The sequence below is a fragment of the Thalassophryne amazonica genome, chromosome 8, assembly GCF_902500255.1.
Source record: "Thalassophryne amazonica chromosome 8, fThaAma1.1, whole genome shotgun sequence".
Taxonomy (NCBI): Eukaryota; Metazoa; Chordata; class Actinopteri; order Batrachoidiformes; family Batrachoididae; genus Thalassophryne; species Thalassophryne amazonica.
The window spans coordinates 20,105,780-20,127,343 of NC_047110.1; the positions used below are offsets into that span (position 1 = coordinate 20,105,780).

General features: G+C 41.1%; 1 protein-coding gene across 1 annotated transcript in view; it reads left to right on the forward strand.

Moving 5' to 3' along the window:
• pik3c2a (phosphatidylinositol-4-phosphate 3-kinase, catalytic subunit type 2 alpha) overlaps positions 1–21,564 on the forward strand; it is a 205,015-nt gene that overhangs the window by 139,378 nt on the left and 44,073 nt on the right. The window contains 3 exon segments of the mRNA XM_034175828.1: positions 1,958–2,100; positions 14,348–14,539; positions 15,059–15,152. Coding sequence (XP_034031719.1) covers positions 1,958–2,100; positions 14,348–14,539; positions 15,059–15,152 — 429 coding nt within the window.

A 21,564-nucleotide genomic window follows, 5' to 3' on the forward strand; every position in this document is an offset into this window, starting at 1 on the left:
ATGCGATTCTGCCCGCACGTTCTTTCATTACCAAATGTCCGTTAACAATGGAATGTCCGAATAAACTCCTCATACCGAATTCTTCTGAAAGTTCTCTGTTCTCTGACGACTTCCTGGGTCAACAGAGCCTGAAATGTGGAAGTTTTCAACTTGAAACGGCGAGACGCTGCCGCCTTGAAGCGCAGATCGCCATCAGGCAGCGTGGGCCGTCCTTACAGCGACACTACCAGACCAAAATCTCTCATCAGCCGTTAAAATTTTTACCGAAAACCAGCTGAATTTATCGAATGGTGTCCACTCAGTTGTGCCTTACAGTTTTGAAAAAATTTTGATCAAACAAAGCAGCAGTCTCTGAGCCATTCCTAAACAATGAAAAAATCGATGAGAGGGTGGGCGACTCCTCACTCAAAGACTGCCCACAGGCGAATGACGTAACCAACAGGCGTGAAAAAACTCTCGCATGCCCACGAGGGTTCAAGCATGTCTGATGTAATCACATGTGATTCAAATCCATATGGTTTTTGAAAAAAATAATAAGGTCAGATACTTTCTAATAGACCTCGTATATATATAAGATTTTAAAATTTTGAATAACCATGAAAATTAGAAGTTCATTGCTCTTTGAAAGGATATACATGTAATGGCTTCAGGTGGACCAGCGAATTTGTCTGTTATAATGGAAATTCACTATATGTATAGGCTTACATATTTCCTTTATTAAACACCTGCCTCATTTAATGACCAGGTCAAAACTTTGTCTGAAAAAATAAACACCTGCCTTAATTAAGCGCCGGGCATTATGTGCATTAAAAAGATTACATTTGTTCGAGTCACTCTTTTTTCTAACTCCGCTACGGAGTGGTACCTTAAAATCCTTAAAGCCTGATTTATGCTTCTACAATTCTGTAACTCTGTGGCCATGCAATGACAGTGATGTGCACATGACCCTTTTAAAGTTCTCTGTTGCATTGATGGGCATCTTAATGAAATTTACAGCAGGAACAGTGGCTTTTTCTGGATCAATTTGTCCCTCAATAAGCTCCACTTCTTTATACAATCATCAACCTCGAGCCAACAGTACGTGCAATTTCCTTCTTGAATTGCGGGTTTCTGCCAAACGTATTTGATCCATGATCGAAATGTAATTGACATGTGGACTGCAAAAACTATAAAAATATGATGAGAAAGGAAGGAGTAAAACCGAAAGCGTGACAAATCACAGCCCTTGTGGTGTCCGGTGTTTAGCAGCCACGCACAGGGCTGTGATCTAAAGCAGTTGTCTTTGGTTCATCACACCCAGGGATATGTGTGAAACTTAACACCATATGACAGTGGAGGCCGTAAGTGCCATTTTGTTAATAATTGCCTGCCTCGTTTTGGCACTGGGTCTGAGCACAGTTTGGAAAAAAATAAACGGCCGGAAATAACGGTACCTTCTTTCCTCAAATCGGCGAGTGACAGTGCTGAACTTCATTTCGTACCTCTGTTACTGAGCATGTCCAGACTGCTCTGTCCGGTACATGCGAGGGGTTTTTAAAGAAAATACATATTGTGATGGGGCAGGGCGTTTTGTGCAATGTGAGCGAAAAGCTGTTGCACAAAATCTGTTATATAAGGTGTTTATTACATGGAAAACCATACAAAACATTGGAACTTTTACTTTTGTCTGGTGAGTGCGAATACCCGGTTTATATGACGACAGTTTAGGCAAGTTTTACTGTACTTGCATTTTTATGCGATGTTGTTATATAAGTCGGATGAAACAATTTTAAAACAGTGTTGACAACAGTATTGTTTATCGTGACATTTTCTGCGGTAATATGTTGTCCAACAAAATTTAACATGATAAGCTTACTTGTGGTCATCGAATTGCTGAAAAGTTTGGTTTTGAAGCTGTGGTAGTACCACTTATCAGCACATTAACACATCCCTGCTTTCCGATGTGTGTTACCATCAGGTGGATTTTTCCAGCTCAGCGTTGGATGTGTTGTATGTGGAACCCAAGGAGGCCCAAAGCCAGGAATTCTATCCCCTGGAGGAGCTGGATCCAGACCTGAAACGTAAATTAGAGAAAATCTGCAGCCGAGCTTCAAACTTTGGGTAGGATGATCTTATTGCACTTCTTTTTATTATTAGTATTAGTATTATTATTGTTATGTCGTCCAGATTATTGACTTTTGGAGCAGATTGGTCAAAGGATTCTTTTACACATTTGCAAATCTGTTTACAAACATGCGCACACACGGTTTGACAGACAGATGCACATCTCCATACTCATTAGCATATATTTTTGCTACATTAATGGCTCCATACTTGTCTCTCTTAGACAGTCTTTACTGGCTTTAATACAGTGGTGACAGTGAAACATCCTCTGCTGTAAAATCTTTATTAAGTCATCTGTAGGAAGTACCAGACTTTTATGAGGAACTCAGCTTTCGGGTAATTTCCTCACTGATGAGGTGAAAAAAACAAAACAAAAAAAGATTATTACAGTGAACAATTAAATAAGAGTAAAGATAATATGAGGGTAACATGGGGAATTATAAAAAGTGTGATTGATAGTGATGGAGCGAAAGCAACTATTCCAAATTACTTTAAGGAAAATAAAGAGATATATGACATAAAAGAAGTTGCAAATGGGTTTAATGATTATTTTTCAAATGTAGGATCAAGTCTGGTGGGAAATAAACCAATAATAGAAGATAAATTACATACACTGGTAAATACGGTCAATAGTATTTTCCTGGACAATGTGGAAAAAGATGAAATAAGAAATATTGTAAAAAAAACTGTTTAAGCAAAAGATCAACTGACCATGAAGATTTAGACATAACTGTAAAAAGTATAATAGAAATTGTTATTGAACCATTTACTTATATTTGTAATCTGTCTCTGTCAACTGGGATTTTTCCAGATGAAATGAAAATTGCTGAGGTAGTCCCATTATATAAAAATGGAGACAAACATAATTTTTCTAATTACAGGCCAGTATCATTGCTTCCACAGTTTTCTAAAATTATGGAAAAAGTTTTTGTGACAAGATTGGATAAATTTATTGAGAAACATCATATTTTAAATAATGCTCAGTATGGATTTAGAACAAAACATTCGACAGCTGTGGCAATTATGGAACTAATAGAGAAAATATCAACAACAATAGATAATAAGGATTATTTTGTAAGTGTTTTTATCGACCTGAAAAAGGCTTTTGATGTTATAGACCACTCAAGATTGCTTCACAAGTTACAACAATATGGAATAAGAGGTGTTGTACATCAGTGGGTAAAAAGCTACTTAGAAAATAGAAAACAGTTTGTTCAGATAAATAATACCAAATCAGAATTGTGTAACATTATTTATGGAGTACCACAAGGATCGGTACTTGGACCCAAACTGTTTGTTTTGTATATCAATGATTTCGTGAATGTATCCAGTGTGCTTGGCAGCATTTTATTTGCTGATGATACAACGCTGTTTTACTCTGGATCAGATATACAGGAAGTAGCACAAGTGATAAATACAGAGTTGGAAAAAGTTAAACATTGGTTTGATATAAACAGATTGTCACTAAATATTAATAAGACAAATTTTATATTGTTTAATGATAGAGCAAAAAAAAAAATGTCATTACAAATAGATGGAATGGATATACAAAGGGTAAAAGAAATGAAATTTTTCTGAGTCATGATTGATGAAGATCTTACATGGAAGTCACACATAAATTACATAAAAGGAAAAATAACGAAAGCCATTGCTGTGTTGCATGAAGTAAAATATTCATTAAATAGTTATGGTTTATTAACATTGTACAATTCATTGATTGTCCCATATTTAACTTATTGTGTAGAAATCTGGCGATCAACATACACAACCTATATACAACCTTTATTTATTTTGCAGAAAAGAGCTTTAAAAGTGATTAGTAACAGTGGTTTTAGAGATCCATCTAATCCATTGTTTATTAAGTATAGGGTACTTAAATTTCATGATTTAGACAATCTTAATAAAGAAATTAAAGAATTAAGGTTGCTTAAATTATTTAAAAAACGTATTAAATTAGATGTATTAAATAAGTATGAAACTATGAAATAAGTCAGTGGGCTGCAAGAAAGTAAAAAAAAAAAAGGTAATCTGTTAATGTTTGGAGTGTCTTAAATTTAAAATGTAACCTGTCAGAGATGTAATCTATTAATTAATGGTCATAATTACGAAATGGGTCAGTGGTATGTGACAAGTTAAAGAAATGCAATCTGTTAAATAATGTTGACTATGATGCTGGATATTGAAAGATTGTATTGTTAAAAGGGGCAGAAATCATAAGACTTGTTCTTCTTTCTGCTCATTTTCATTCTGGTGTTGTGGTGCTTTGTTTCTGCTTTTCTGTTTTTCTTTTAAATAAATGAAATAAATATTAAAGAAAGAAAGAAAGAGGTGGAAGTATCGGGTATTACTGACTGCAGAGAACTAAACTGAAAGCATGTAATAAAGCAAGTGACACCAGGTGCAGAAACCACTTTTGTTGCTTTAAAAAAAACCCTTTCCTGAACCCAGCTGAGAGAGCGGTGATATACAGTGGGGAAAATAAGTATTTGATACACTGTCGATTTTGAAATTTTTCCCACCTACAAAGAATGGAGAGGTCTGTAATTTTTATCATAGGTACACTTCAACTGTGCTAGACAAGATAAAAAAAAAAAAAATCCAGAAAATCACATTGTATGATTTTTAAATAATGAATTTGCATTTTATTGCATGAAATGAGTATTTGATCACCTACCAACCAGCAAGAATTCTGGCTCTCACAGACCTGTTCGTTTTCTTTTCTTTAAGAAGCCCTCCTATCCCGCACTTTTTACCTGTGTTAATTACACCTGTTTAAAAGACACCTGTCCTCACAATCAATCACACTCCAACCTGTCCACCATGGCCAAGACCAAAGAGCTGCCTAAGAACACCAGGGACAAAACTGTACAGTTGCATAAGGCTGGAATGGACTACAGGACAACAAGCAAGCAGCTTGGTGAGAAGACAACAACACACACACACACTCATCTTCAACCACTTAGTCCAATTAAGGGTTGCGGGGGGCTGGAGCCTATCCCAGCAGTCATAGAGTGCGAGGCGAGGTACACCCAGGACAGGACGCCAGTCTGTCACAGGGCCACAAACAGACAAACACATTCACACCCACTCGCACACCTACGGACAATTTAAAGTTTCCAATCCACCTAACCCCCATGTCTTTGGATGTGGGAGGAAACTGGGGCACCCGGAGGAAACCCACGCAAACACGAGGAGAACATGCAAACTCCACACAGAAAGGCCACAGGCGAGAATTGAACCCATGACCTTCTCGTTGTGAGGCAACAGTGCTAACTACTAAACCACCGTGCTGCCCAAGGTAACAACTGTTGGCGCAATTATTCGAAAATGGAAGAAACTCAAGATGACTGTCAATTTTCCTCAGTCTGGGGCTCCATGCCATATCTCGCCTTGTGGGGTAAAGATGATTCTGAGTAACATCAGGAATCAGCCCAGAACTACATGGGAGGACCTGGTCAGTGACCTGAAGAGAGCTGGGACCACAGTCACCAAGATTACGTAGTAACACACTACACCATCATGTTTTAAAAACCTGCAGGGCAGCAAGGTCTCCCTCCTCATGCCAGCACATGTCCAGGCCCGTTTGAAGTTCACCAGTGACCATCTGGATGATCCAGGGGAGGCACGGGAGAAGGTCATGTGGCCACATGAGACCAAAATAGAGCTTTTTGGTATCAACTCCACTTGCCGTGTTTGGAGGATGAGAACAACCCCAAGAACACCGTCCCAACTGTGAAGATGGGGGTGGAAACATCATATTTTGGGGTGCTTTTCTGCAAAGGGAATAGGACAACTGCGCTGTATTGAAGGGAGGATGGATGAGTTCATGTATTGTGAGATTTTGGCTAACAACCTCCTTCCCTCAGTAAAAGCTTTGAAGATGAGTCGTGGCTGGGTCTTCCAGCATGGCAAACACGCAGCCAGAGCAACTAAGGAGTGAATAGAATAGAATAGAATAGAATAGAGCCTTTATTGTCATTGTACATACACAGACATACAAATTTGTCTTCTGCAGTTAACCCATCCTAATTACAGTTAGACACAATCCAACCACCAGGAGCAGTGAGCAGCAACAGTCCGGCACCCGGGGACCAACTCCAGATGTAGAGACGCTGCCTTGGTCAGGGGCAGAGAAAGGGTCAGACCTTAAATAAGCATGTTTTTGGTTGTAGGAGGAAACCAGAGTTTCCAGAGGAAATCCACACAGACTAGGGGTGTAACAATACACAAAAATTATGGTTTGATATGTACCTCGGTTTTGAGGTCATGGTTCGGTTCATTTTCGGTACAGTATGGGAACAAAATGCAAAACCTAGATTTGCTTGTTGTTTAAACCAACAATTTATTGTAACATTATGCAAACAGGAAAATAAAATAATTGCAAAGTCCTGCCTGGTAATAAGTTAAATAAAATGTTCTCAAATAAACAACAAATATGTCAGTAGATGCTGTCAGTTGATTACCTGAAAGCTGCACTCCTAATGCAGTGTGAATTCACACACACACACACACACACACATACACACACACACACACACACAGTGTAAATTTAAGGTCTTACCTGTGCGTTCTAGAAAAGTTGCTCTGCGGCACTTTGCGCCATCAGATCAGTTAGTGGAGCGGCGTCTTCTCTAAAATTGGTGGGTGCAGCTAATATTCAGATGCACTCTATAGTCCACAAATTACAGTAAACACACGCAAAGCAAACTCACCTGTGCACAGCCCTGTACCGAACCAAACGTCCCGTACCGAAATGGTTCAATACAAATACATGTATCGTTACACCCTTAAGACAGACACAGTGAGAACATGCAAACTCTGCACATAAAGGGTGGGAAGTGATCCTCCATCCTTCTTGCTGTAAGGCACTAGTGTTCACCAGTAAGCCACCATGCCTCCAAGCACGTAAGAAGCATTTCAAGGCCGTGGAGTGGCCTAGCCAGTCTCCAGACCTGAACCTAATAGAAAATCTTTGGAGGGAGCTGAAACTCTAAACCTGAAAGGTCTGGAGAAGATCTGTTTGGAGGAGTGGACCAAAATCCCTGCTGCAGTGTGTGAAAACTTGGTCAAGAACTACAGGAGATGTCTGACCTCTGTAATTGCAAACAAAGGTTCCTGTACCAAATATTAAGGTCTGTTTTTCTCTTGTATCAAATACTTATTTCATGCAATAAAATGCAAATTAATTATTTAAAAATCATACGTCACTTTCTGGGTTTTTTTTTTATATTCTGCCCCTCACAATTGAAGTGTACCTATAATAAAAATTACAGACCGCGCCATTCTTTGTAGGTGGGAAAAAAATGCAAAAATCAACCGTGTATCAAATACTTATTTTCCCCACTGTAGATCTATGTAGGTCAGGCCTACCTGTAGTGTCTAAATGACAGTTTGCCAATTCAAAGTAACTACTGTCAAACTTTCTACAACAGAGATCCTGAAAAATCATTAAATTCCATCCAAGTACCCTCTGAGGCACAGGATCAATTGCTGGTCCAGTGCAGAGAACTTGTTCCCTTTTCTCTTCTCTGCTGTAAACATCATTAAGGGCCCCTTCACACATAGTACGAAGAAGTACAACTCAGGGCGACGCACGGCGAAACAGCCCGTATGAGCGAACCACAAAAACATTGCGCCGACGGGTAGGCATGGACAATGTCGGTGCGATGGTTCGTGCACGCGACTATGTGTTTCGAGCAGGAACATAGTGCAAGCAGCTGCACCATTATCATACCGCTAATTTGGAGAACAGTAAAATAAAAACCAGCTGCATAATTTTGTGAATGTCATTGGATGGATATAAATAATACAGTAAAGGGGACACAATACAGAACCCAGCAGTTAAATAACCCTGGTTTTAAAAAAAAGGCACTCACAGGATTCGAACCTGTAAACTCTGATTACCAGACGGAAACTTTGCCATTGCACTACCATCGCTAGCCTGTAGTCAGTGCCAAAAATGCCTGAAATCAACATGGACAAGGTGCGCTGTGTTCAGCCGCTGCAGCCCAGCGCAAAGGCGAAAATTGTTTTATATATTTCCACGTGAGGACAACAGGTAGAAGCACGCACCTCACTGAGGAATGTTGTAAGTTAATGTCCTTCCAAACATGGAACATGTTCTCAAGCTGGGAGCAGAGATCTTTACAGCCCGCGGCTGTGAGCAGACAACCGCAGAGCAGATCGTGTCTCTGTGTTATGTGATCATTCATTTTCGTTATTCGTTATGTAATTGCGTATTGTCATTATTATTTATATAACTGTCCTAGAGGTGGTTTCTGTGTTTGTAATGTGTGCACTGAGCTGTCATCCAGCTGTCAGTGTGTTGTTATCAGCTGACAAGCCCCTCCCCGTGCTGTGTGCAGTCAGACCTTGCTGACCGGCCCCCATGTGATCAAATCTGTACATGCATATAAGCATTTTATGCACGTGTGATCCCCCCCCCCCCCGTCATATGTGTTGGGGGAGTGGAGGAGGGGGGCGCGTTACGTGCACACGTGCAAGACACATGCACCACATGTTGTTTTTTGCAACTCCACAGTCGTGAGGGCACTTAGACAAATTTCACATCCAGCTCGAAAGTGATTGTCTGCTGATTGTTTTCGTGATGATGGTGCAAATGGCCACACATTTTCTACGTGCCAAGCGAGTGGTGTTAGATGTTCGTGTATGTCAGCTGGAATTTGGCTGACACCTGCCACGAGAGGGTTCGATGGGCTCGCACAGCGCACACTCTGTCTTCTTGCCGCTGGTGTGCGCAAATTGTTGTAGCAACAGGTGTACGAGGTGTTAGAGGCAGCTACAATTTTACACGTTCTGCACACGATTCCTGCTTCATGTGCACTTCATGTGCGATTCAACCACATTTGCGCTATGTGTGAAGGGGCCCTAAGACTCGCCTGCCTGGTGATGCCATCTAATCGCAAACTTTAAGAAAGTTCCGCATGCATCTCAACAATCAGGTTGATCTGCTGGAATCCTGGAAGTAAAAATAATTCATGGGTAATCTCATCCCTGTAAGAATTGTTTCCAGAGACTAAAATTGAAATGCAAAAGCCAAGTGCTTCCTTGACACTTTTTACAAGAATCCCATCAGTCACTGACAACTAAGTGTGAAATCAGGATGTCCTCCAATAAGAAATGTGACTCATGCTCAAACTTCGGCTGCATTTGCAGTAAATCACACAGCATTATGAGTCTTAGTAGAAGTCATTTATTCAGCTAAATGTCTTTATTTTACGTTTTCTGCAACCCCTCACCCAACACACAGCCATGGGTCTTGATTTTTTTTAAGAAGCTATTTTAAGGCTTGCCCAGCCATGGTTCTGTATAGATGCTGGTGTGCTGTCAGTACTAATGTATCTGCTCCACCACAGCTGCTGCAAGAGGAGCTCAATGCTCTCTTATGTCGGCTGCCAGCGGTCTTTGCTGGACTGCCAACCTTCATGAGTTTGAACTTGCATTGTTGCTTTCACTTTCACCAGCTGCTTTCTCTCATGTCTGTTTATTCCACCAACCTCGGTCATGACCACAACACTTGTGAAGTAACAGTTTTATTGATGTTTCACATCCTTTTTCTGCGTGACATTCTGTTGATCGGCCAGGTGCAAAACAAAAATTCCATGGTTTATATCAGACATGTCACATGCCAAAGTAATATATTCTGGAGTAAAACTTTCATCTGTCAAATAACGGCCTCTTGAAGAGGAAAAAGATTTATAAATCGTACCAGAGTATAAGCTGCACCTTGTTTCTGCTATGAGCTCTTTTATTTGGAGAGTTTTGTGCATTGTTGTAATGTACTGTAAATGGTAAAAGGACTGCATTTATATAGTGCTTTCCATCTGCATCAGAAGCTCAAAGTGCTTTACAGTTATGCCTCAGTTATGTGATTAGTGATTTTCCGGTCTAGCTGGGTTTTGAGCTGAGGATCCTCTGGTCTGAATCCCAGTGCTTAATCGCTAGGCCATCACCTCCCCACAATGCCAGTAACTTTCTGTTGTTGGCATTTATATTTTTATTATTGAAGTTTATTTTGTTGAGTGCTTTGATTCCTGGGAAATTTCTCTATAAATAGTTATTGTTGTGGTTAGAGGTGCGGATGCGACCAGACCGGTTCAGGTGATGGACTCAAATGCTGGGAGCAATGATGAGACGGGAGTGAACGAAAGGAGATTTATTCACAGTAACTTACAACAGAAAGAGTCAATTCATCAAGAAGCCTGGAGAGTGCAGATAGGGCCCAGATAGGGCAGCTAGGAGCTGTGGTGCATCTGTGATGCAGTTCAGTTAAGCTTGACTCGGCTTCAGGAATGACTTGGAAGTTCGTCATACTTCTGCACACAGTTCATACAGTTCTTGGGAATCAGCAGAAGAAGTCACAGATAGGAGCTGAATGAGAGGCAGAAATCTCACAACTCAGATAACTAGGAACTTAGCTGACGGAGCAGAGCGGCACGTTCTGAAACAGACTGCAGATGAACAGCGGTTCAGCTGAGAGTTCCATTAATGGAGTCGTGGTTTGCAGATAGTGGCATGGAAGCCAGGAGACGTTGCAGCATGGGAACTGCACACAAAGACAACCTGGAAACACCAAAAATCAGAACACTCTGCTACGGGAATTAAAGCAGGCAGGTTACCTTGGAGAGAAACTGTGGGAAGGTCGGGATTCGCGTTGAGGAACTCTCTGTGAAATCTCTCGGTAGGTCCTGGTGTCAGGCTGACTTCAAATTCTGACGTAACTTTCTGCTGTGAGTTCCTGGCGTCTTCTGGCACAGATTCTGAAGTACTGACCAAACTGGTCAAGCTGGCAAAAGATTCTGGCTCTGATGAGCTGGAGCATGGTACACAGGCTGATCATCAGAAGCAGATCAATCACAGGTGTGAGAAGAATCACAGGTATGAGAACAGGTACTTCTGCTCAGCTTGCGTGCCACCTGGAGGGTAAACAGACGAACACACCGACTGCACTACCAGTCAAGGGTTTGGACACAAAATAAAATCTGGTCACTCGTGATGTATGGCCTAGCAACCCACATCCTGCTTAACAGTGAAATCATAGCACTACATTCCTCCAAACCTGCACCTTATTCCACTGTAGTCATGGTAGGTAATGACGTTGTCCTGACATATGCCCATTCTGTACTGTCCCACTGGGTCAGCTACTTTGAGCAGCTGTACAAGGCTGATCTTCCTGCCGGGATATTAGACACCTCTACTACCTGGCTGATCCACATTCACCTGCGAAATATCAAATGTTGGTCAGATCACAATGGAGTTTAAACAGCTGAGGACTGGGAAAGCTTGAGGAATCTATGAATTTGGAGCTGAACTCCCCCAGGCAGGTGCAGATGCTGTTCTCCTGGTATTACAAGCAATCATTGTTTCAGTCTGTGAGATGGTCATCTCCATGAATTATATATAAAAGAAATATCTTCTCATCTAATGTATAAAGAAAAATATAATCAGCTAAGTGGCAACAATTACAGGGGTGCACTGCTCTCTGTGCCACACTGCTCTCTGTGCCAGGAAAGGTGCTTGCAGTGGTTATTCTTAACAGGATTCAGTCCTAGTTAATTGCTTCTCAGTGACTGAAGTTTGGCTTCACCATGAAGAAGTCGACCATCGATTACATCCTTGCTTTGCAACTTCTCATTGAAAATAGGCATTGCTTCTTTGGAGCTTATGTTCATTTTCAAAAAGCGTTTGGCCTGGCTGACTAAACTGCCCCCAGGGACATCCTGAAAATTTGTAGGATCTCCAGCAACTTTCTTGAGATCATAGCTGGCTTATGCACAGGTACCATGAATGCTGTGTAGCGTGGTGCAGCGTCTGTTTTCTTTCCAGTGATTTCTGATATTTGTCAGGGATGCTTTCTGGCTCCTATTCTGTTCAGTTCTTGCACATACTTTGCATTAGGTATACTTTTGGATAACAGCAGCTTGGTGCCTTTGTTGGTGTAAAAAGGATTATTGACCTTAATTTCATGGATGATGTCATGTGATCTTTGAGGAGTCAGTGGATGCCATGATTTGCAGCACTGGTGAAGCTGAGTGGTGAGTCACAGTGTTTGGAGTTGCAGTTGTCCTGGATCAAGACTAAATCCAGGCTTTCTGTAACTTCCCGGAATTGGCCATCAGAAGTGTATCTGTATGCTGTGAAAGTGGTAAACAGAAAAATTTCCTTGTCTTGGTAGTGACATCTGTCTCTCCCAGTCCTCTACATTTGACAGTGAGAGACTTCTGGCAAGAGCTTATATAGTCATCACATCACTGGACAGAGGTGTTTGGCTCTGCCAGTGCCTATGCAGTAGAATGAAGGTCCACATCTTGAGAGTCCTGGTGCTTCTCGTCTTACTATAAAGTTGTGAAACTTGGCCACTATCCAGTGACCTGAGACAATGACCGCATGTCTTTTGTACTAGCCTCATTCTACGACCTAGGGATGGGACTGATCTGAACCGAGATCCGTATCGAGTTATGATACCGATGTAATTCACGTATCGGAAAATACCAATCCAACCCGTGACATTTTCCAGTACCAGAGAAGAGCCACTGTGAATCATCTCAACTGCTGTTGTCTGCTCTGGGCTGTTTGAGAGAGCTCTCTTCCGCAGTGTTCTGTGGACTTGACCATGTTTAGCCTTTCTGGGCATGTTATTACAGATTTCCGATTTCATATGGTGTGCTGTACTCGCACAACATTTTAAGTAGTTGATGTTCCAGGTTTTACATTTTTAGTATTATTTAATTTATATGTTCACACCATTTAGCAGGTATCGGTAGCTTGTTAGTGTTAGTTACACTGATAATTCTACACTTAATGAGGCAACATGAAGGTCATAGTTTTTAATCCTCGCACCCAAGATACTATTTACAAGAACTACTACCTAGTCTGCAAAAATGTGTTAATCAATCAGGTATCTTAGCCTGTAAGTCTTAGCTAGCTTTTTAATTAGGTGAATGTCTTCAGCTGGAGGTTGGGTCTTTCTCCAAACCTGCTCTTCAGGAAACCCATGGGCGATGTCACGGAGGGCTTGTCTATTATAGTCTATCGGTTGAACGTTGATGCTACTTGTCAGACTTGTCTGTGCTTGTTGAAGGGAATCATTTTTTTATTAGATGCATGATGGCAATTAGGAGCAGGTGTAGTTGAAGCTGCATGCAGCTTTAAATTAGTTTGTCCATTTGTTTCATTCCTAAAGCCTACTTCGAGTGGCCAGCAAGGATTACCGTTGCTTGTTTAAATTAAACAAATACAGTCTTACAAATGAAACCTTGTCAGCATCATTAGATATATGGTGATGGTCAGCAGTGATTCTTGTTTTACACGCAACCTTTAAATCAAATTAGAGCCGTTACGGCAATTCCAACCTATGTTTGAAGCCTATTTAATAAAATCAAGCTGTGTCAAAAGAACATCATCAGTTTGTATCAAGGCTATTAACATCAAGAATAAACACTTACAGAACAAAGACGCTAGTCATTACATTTCACATTTGGTCAGCAGTGTTTACTTTCTGGTGACGTGACTTTCCTGGGGCAAGAGTTTGATAAGACTTTCCTTGTATGTTTATTTACTCAGGAAAGGTTAACATGCTGTGCCTCAGCCTACAACCACCAAGCAGCTCTGCTCTATATGTTGGGGCCTTGTTGAAGACTACTTCCTTTGTGATGATATGAGGCTGAGGCAAAATGCTGTACTTTAAATTCTTCCACCTTGATCCTGCTGGGCCCCACATCACTAACATTTATGCCAGCCCTTCACACTTTATTACTTTTTGTAAAAGTTTGGTTTAATTTCTTTTTTTTTATGCTAACAGTCTACCCCTGGTCTCTTTTAGAGATTATTGTAGTACCTGCCAAATACTGTCTATATTTTATTTATTTAGTTAGTGTGATTTTCTGGATTTTTTTTAGATTCTCTCTCTCACAGTTGAAGTGTACCTACGATAAAAATGACAGACCTCTCCATTCTTTGTAGGTGGGGAAACCTGCAAAACTGACAGGGGGTCAAATACTTATTTTCCCCACTGTATGCTTTGTTTTAAATACCAGTGGAAAATATTGACCCTGGCCCAAAATTAGAGAGAGCTAAATTCTAGGGATGCTTCAGGAAACTTTTGAAGATGTTCTTTTTGCATGGCCCTCTGGTGATACATACTCTTAGATGAAATTCAGACTTCACAAAGCTTTCCAACTACACTTTAACTCCCATTTCCTGTACTCATCTGTTCTGTCCCCAGGCTAAAACGGACAGATCACCAGCTCCTCTGGGACCATCGGCTCCACTGTCGAAGGGACCACCAGAGCAGCCTCCCCAAGGTTCTGGCCAGTGCGCCCAGCTGGGACTGGGCCAGCATGGCTCACATCCACTCCCTGTTGCACCACTGGCCCCCGCTGCCTCCTGTCACCGCCCTCGAGCTGCTCGACTCAAAGTATGTACTGTCTCCATTAGACATGAGACACATTAGAAATACGGTGCAGAAAAACAAGATTATGCCCTTGAATAATGATAAAACTGAATAGTGAAATTATTGCATCAGTATAAAGTAGAAATGCTGCATGTTTGGGTCTAATGTTAGATTTTTATTCTGTCCTTTAAGCCTGGGAATGTTTAACATCTTTATTTACCAATATTTACAGTTACAGGATTTTGTGGTAGAATAAAATTTTTAAGTGACATGAAAAAAATCAAAAACCCAAATGATACAATATGAAAAAGGCATTTCAGCATTGTGTTTTCTAAAATCACACATTTGTGTATTCGTGCAGAAGCTCACTTTGTTGTTCTTTTGCTGACTGTTTTCAGAAGATAAAATAGAATAAGCTGTGTGTGTTAGTTGGAGATGTGTAGTTATGAATTATGAATGTTTGTGTTTCAGTGTGTTCATTGCAGTTACATCAAGACTTGTGTGTGTTATGTCTTCGGATTAATGGTGTGTATTTGTGTGTAGGTTTGCAGACACACAGGTGAGAAGCGTGGCTGTGAGCTGGATTGAGAAGAGCAGTGATGATGAGCTCGCTGACTACCTGCCACAGCTAGTACAGGTACTTCTGTGGACAGTAAATGTCACATGTCAAGATAAACGGTGTGAATACTCATGTGGCAGACGGATGCCACAATACAGGATCTTACAGTTTGTGTTTTTTAATGATTGGTGTAAATGAAATCCAAGACATATTCAGTCAATTGTCTGAAGAAAACTGGATGTCAGGGTGATGGTTTGTCTTCAAAATAACCTTGCAGTTTGTTACTTCTGCCCAACTTTGTTGGCGGAGGTCAAAGGTCAAAGTCAGGAAAAATCTTGGAAAATTGAAGAAATCCCCATACTTTAACGTTGAATGTATTTTCAAAAATGCATAATTCTGTCAAAAAAGATCAACTTCCTTTCATACGTGAGAGTATTATGTAGGATGGTATACAAATAATTAATCTTTGTGAGTGCAGTGGTAAGAATATTTCATGCTGTGAAAGTTTCTTTTCATTGTACAAATGAAAAACATTCATTATTTGTTTTATATGACGCCTAAAATCGAATCTTGTCATTTGATATTTTATTAATTTATAAACAAGAGAAAAGGCATTTACATTTCGGTGCGTGTCACTGGTCCTTTGAGGTCAGGAGGTTCCAAATAGTCCAACACAAACTTTAAATAGCAATCCAATCCAAAATTGCTCTCAGTCAGCTTGCAAAAACAGGTAGTTCAAAAACAATCCTGACGATGTAATCCATAACTAATGCCGTGCATTGACTTCTTTGTGTACAGACTCCCATCTGCTCTCCTCAGTCCAGCGAAATATCGAGACAGAAATTTGTCGAGCTCTTCATCCGATAGCACTTATATTTCAGCTAGAGACGTCCCACCGAACACTGCTAATGCCTCCTAACAGCTTACTGCGTACTCGACCATCAATAAGCTCATTTAAATCATCATCTGTCACCAAATCAAATCCTGCCGTGTTTGTTTTTAAGCTAAGTGCCGTCACCGCTACTGTGAGTATGCGTGGTCGCGGCGTCCAACAGCACAAAACGTACAGTACCAACATTGTACGTTAAATGGAACACAATGGAAAATGTTACAAATGATCCATATCATGTGACATACAAACCACCAATCACATGACAAGGATCTATTTAATAATAATAATAATGAATTGGATTTTTATAACGCCTTTCATGATACCCAAGGTGACTTCACAAGAGTGGGAGGAGGGAGGTAGAGGGCAGGGGGAGGGGGATTTAGGGAGGATAGGCAAGAGAGAAGAGGTGTGTTTTGAGGTGCTTTCAGAACTGTGTCAGAGAAGTGGCAGAACGGATGGGAGGGTGCAGGCTGTTCCAGAGGGTAGGGGCAATTACACAGAAAGCCCTATCTCCAAAAGATTTGGTGATGCTCTTGATATGGGAACTGAATGAGAGTGTTGAGTCCAGAATGACACCCAGGTTCCGCACTTCAGATGTTGGAGAGGTGGTGCAGCCATCAATGACCAGGGTGAGGTCTCCAACCTTCTTGAGCAGTGGTGCTGGGGCCACCACCATGAGCTCTGTCTTGTTGGTGTTAAGTTTTAGTAGGTTGGTGGTCATCCAAGTTTTGATATCCTGCAGATATTTGTTGAGTTGTATTCGTGGGAGTTGTGAGGAGGGCTTGGTGCTGATATACAATTGGGTGTCATCAGCATAACAGTGAAAACTAAGTCCATGGTTGCGGATGATCTGACCAAGGGGGAGCAAGTAGATGGTAAAGAGAAGGGGGCCAAGGACAGATCACTGGGGGACGCCATGGTTAACTGCTGCTATGGTAGAGTTGAAACCTTGCAAAGTGATGTATTGTTTTCGGTTAGAGGTAGGACTGGAACCAGGAAAGTGCAGTGCCAGTAAAGCCCCTGTCACGGCGGCATATTCGTAGAACTGCTTATTGCAGCATTGTTTCATTTAAATTCGCCCGAAATACGCGCATACTCAGCCTTTAACATTGTTCGTTCATACTTTCGTATGTACATACGTGTGTTCGCGTTTTAATGTGTGCACACAGTCGCATGTTCTATGCCGCACCAGTTTCAGTGCTATTTTCTGCCTCTGGAAGTGCGCTCTGGTCTCTACTGCATGGTGTGGTGCGGCTCAAAAACAGTCATTTAACATTATTATTATTATTATTATTTTTTTATTTTTTTTTTTTAATGCAGCGAGTGCGCGTTTATTTTAGAGTCACAGCTCTTTTCAGCATTGATCAGACTGATCGATCAGGTCGTCTGATGAGCGCACCGACATACAGCGAGCGCGCGTTTATTTTAAAGAGTCACAGCTCTGATTAGACACACACACAGAGAGAGTGAGGGAGGGAGAGGGAGGGAGAGCGCGAGAGAGCGCTTTTATTTTACGTATTTTCCTAACTTAAAATTTTTATTCTAACACTTGCTTTGACTCAGACTCTATCAGCCTATATTTAGTTTTATTTTATTTTATTTTACTCAGACTCCTCAAAATAAAAGCGCTCTCTCTCGCTCTCCCCAGAGAGAGAGAGCATGTGCAAGAGAGCGCTTTTATGAAACAATGCGACACAGTGAAACAGTCTTCATATAACTAATCCAGTATGATAAAGTGAAGCAACAATCTTGCAGTATTTATAGAAGAAGAACAACAGGGAGATGTGAAGTGGCGCACAGTACCGTGTTGAAGCATGGGCGGGCTCACAATAGCGGACAGTAGCACGGCGCTGCGTGTACTCGCGTGAAGGCTCCATGCTGTGCGGTACGCCGAAGAAAATGAAACAGGTTTAATTTCTTCCGTCCTACGCGTGTAGCCCTCAACATACTGCTACGTATTGAGAAAAAAACTCCTCGTGAAGTGGGCGGAGAGCTGCTCATTACAGCGTAGACGATACGCTGTAATGAGCAGCTCTATGAATACGCCACTGTGACAGGCCCTTAAGGCCGATGAGCTCGGAGAGACAAGAGAGGAGAATGGAATGGGAAATGGTATCAAAGGCAGCGGAGAGGTCTAGGAGGACGAGGATGGAGACAATGCCATTATCTGCACAATCAGGAGGTCATTTGTGATTTTGATGAGGGCTGTTTCAGTGCTATGATGGGGCCTGGAACTGGATCACGGGGGGCCACAGCTCCAACAGGGAACCCCAAATTTCCCTTTCCCGGGCCACATTAACAGCTTCTGACTGGGGGATACTGAGGTGTTCCCAGGCCAGTGTGGAGATATAATCTCTCCACCTAGTACTGGGTCTTCGCCAGGGTCTTCTCCAAGCTGGATGTGCCTGGAACACCTCCCTAGGGAGGCCTCCAGGGGGCATCCTGACCAAATGTCCGATCCACCTCAACTGGCTCCTCTCAATGTGAAGGAACAGCAGCTCTACTCTGATGTCCTCACGGATGACTGAGCTTCTCACCTTGTCTCTAAGGGAGACACCAGCCACCCTGCTGAGGAAGCCCATTTTGGCTGCTTGTACCCGCGATCTAGCTCTTTCGGTCATGACCCAACCGTCATGACCATAGGTGAGACCATAGATTGACCAGTAAATCGAGAGCTTCGCCTTTTGGCTCAGCTCGCTTTTCGTCACAACAGTACAGTAGAATGCAACACCGTTCCTGCTGCGTCGATTCTGCGGTCATTCATTCCTTTCATATAATGCCTAAAAAATTGATATTTCTTTATAAACAAGAGAAGAAGGACTTACATTTAGGTGTGAATCAGTGGTCCTTTGAAGTCAAGAGGTTCCAAACAGTCCATCATGAACTTTAAACGGCAGTGCAGTCCGTTCCAAAATTTTTCTCAGTCAACTTGCAAAAGCAGTCAGTTCAAAAACAACCCTGATGATGTAGTCCGTAGCTAATACCATGCATTGACTTTTTCATGTACTTCTGCTTTTCTCAGTCCAGCAAAAATTTGCAACAGAAATTTGTCAAGCTCTTCATCCATCAGCGATTCTACTTTAGCAAGATATGTCCCAGCGAATATTGCAAATGCCACCATACAGCTTACGGTGTACTGGATTTGTTTTTGTTTTTAGAAGAATGAGCAGTGTCAGTAAGCTGCCAAGTGCTGTCGTCGCTCGTGTGCGCGCGCAGTGGTCGCAGCGTGCAATGGTACAAATCATATGGAACCAAGTTTTCACACTATATGGAACCAAAATTGCACACTAAATGGAACACAATGACAAATGGGACGAATGATCCATGTCACATGATGTACAGACCACCAATCAGATGACAAGCATCTGTTCAGGCATTACATAAAATAAAAATAATAATAATGATGATAATAGTGTGTATATGATAACAAGAACCTAAACAATTTCTTAATACATTACGACAGTAAATTAATATTAAAAAATTACATAATTAACTGGAAATAAAACGGTTGAGTTCCTCTTCTAAAAACTAAGCCTCTAAAAGCATTCTGGAATCACACGCCATTCCAACTCATTATACAAACTTTGCATAATTTTTTACAACACTTGAAAAATGTCAGCTACCTATTTTATAAATACTACCCAATCTAGACTGCAGGCAACACACTAGTTTAAATTTAATATTGAAAAGCCCATTTGATGTACATTTTGCATTATATCTCAATCAAAATACCCCAGTCACTCTCATTTGTGACAATGATGTGCAAACTGTCGCGCTCAATGAATAGACTAAGTTTGATCCACATCTGATCCATATTGCAGATTTAGCGAATATTTGATTTTAACATTGAAAAGCCTTTTTGATCTATATTTTGTATTACATTTTTGCTTATGAAAAGCCACTTCTAACAGGACTATGACCTCAAAAAATTTTTCCAAGGTAAAAAAAAAAAAAAGTTGTGGGATTGGAAACTAATGTTGGCAGAGGTTTGCGCTGTACAAGCGTGGTGCTCCAGTTTATTCAGTTAATTATGGCCGCTGTACAAAAATGACTGCAGGTCCTAAATGAGGACTGCAATAGTTTTAACCAACTTAAATCAGAAAATCTACACATCGATCACATCTTGATTGTTTTATTTCAATCCATTATGGTGAAGTAGAAGGAATATTCCAGAAATTGTCACTACCCTGTTACTTATGGACCTGACTAACTCACAGCAAAGTGCAATCCCGATGTTGTTCAATTTACATACACAAATTAGTCATCAGTTGAACTCTAATATTTGGAGCTGCTGAGTGAAGTGGAAAAGTGGGCAAGCCAACAATCCAACAGTTAACCCGCTCATATGGCCTTCAGTTGACGTTTTCAACACCTATATTCCACCCTGTGTAGGAGTTCTGTTTCTGTAGCCTTTCACCAGTCTGTCCCTTCACCTCGATGTCAAGTCTAACAGAGAACATTTCCTTTGAACACATCATTACCTGTCAAGGTAGCAGAAAAAAAATTGCAAAAAGTACCAAAGGCCCCACAGACATCATGGTTCAGGTTCAGTCAGGGTTAGGATAGAGCTTGTGTTTCCTTCACCATTCATAAAATGTTCCAAGGGAATGTGTGAAACTGGAGCCCTAGACGTTTGCAGCAGCATGCACTCAGTATGTCCAGAATCCAGGCTATCCCTCTGTCTGCCAGACAGTGAGCCAACACCGAAATCTAATGTGCAAATATGTGAAATTTGTCATATTTTTAACCATCTGGTAGGGCAAGCTTTCTACAATTTATTTATGACTGTTTACATAATGTGATAATGCTCTGGTGTTTGCTAAAAAGGGCAGGAATGAAATGTTACACTTATTCAAGCTCACTGTGAGGAGACAAAGAATCATGTCGTTGTAAAATTTGCAGAGTACTGCACATCAAATCAGAGGAATATGCTGCATTAGCACTTTCAAGAGTTTTTGCGGCTGGTTTTGGACTTTCATTTCTCCCCTCCATCCGTTGTGGTTGTAAAAAACATTTGCCTCTGCATCAGTGATGCAGTCTGTGTATTCATTTCGGTTGGCTTTATTAGCATGATATTTACATAATTTGTCAAAGCACATTTACAACATTAAATACTGTTAACAATATTTGAAATGAATTTCCTGCTCTGCTGTAAAACAGTTTGATTGAAAAATATTTAACCCAAACTGAAAATATGCTTTGATGTTTTTGAATTCCTAATATTGCTTGTTCCTCAAGGAGGGCAGCCAGCTCTGTGTATGACTGATTCCTGAAGGTTAAGCAGAGTAGGACCTGATTAGTCCCTGGATAGACCTCTTAAGAACACCAGGGGCTGTGTGTGTTTCTCCAGCATTACTGGAGTTGTGCCAGGAAGGGCATCTGGTGCCAAATCCAATACAAAGCTGTAGTGGATTCACTGGTGATCGTGACCAAACAGGGGCAGCCAAAAGACAAAGAACAACAACTTGTTCCTCAAGGAATCATTCAAGCTGTAAATTGTACCCCTTACATCAGAATTATTGAGGCAAAAGAAAAATAATTACCATTAATTAAAAAAATCTGAGTGTAAACCTCTGAGTGGTGTTTTGGTTTTCACTC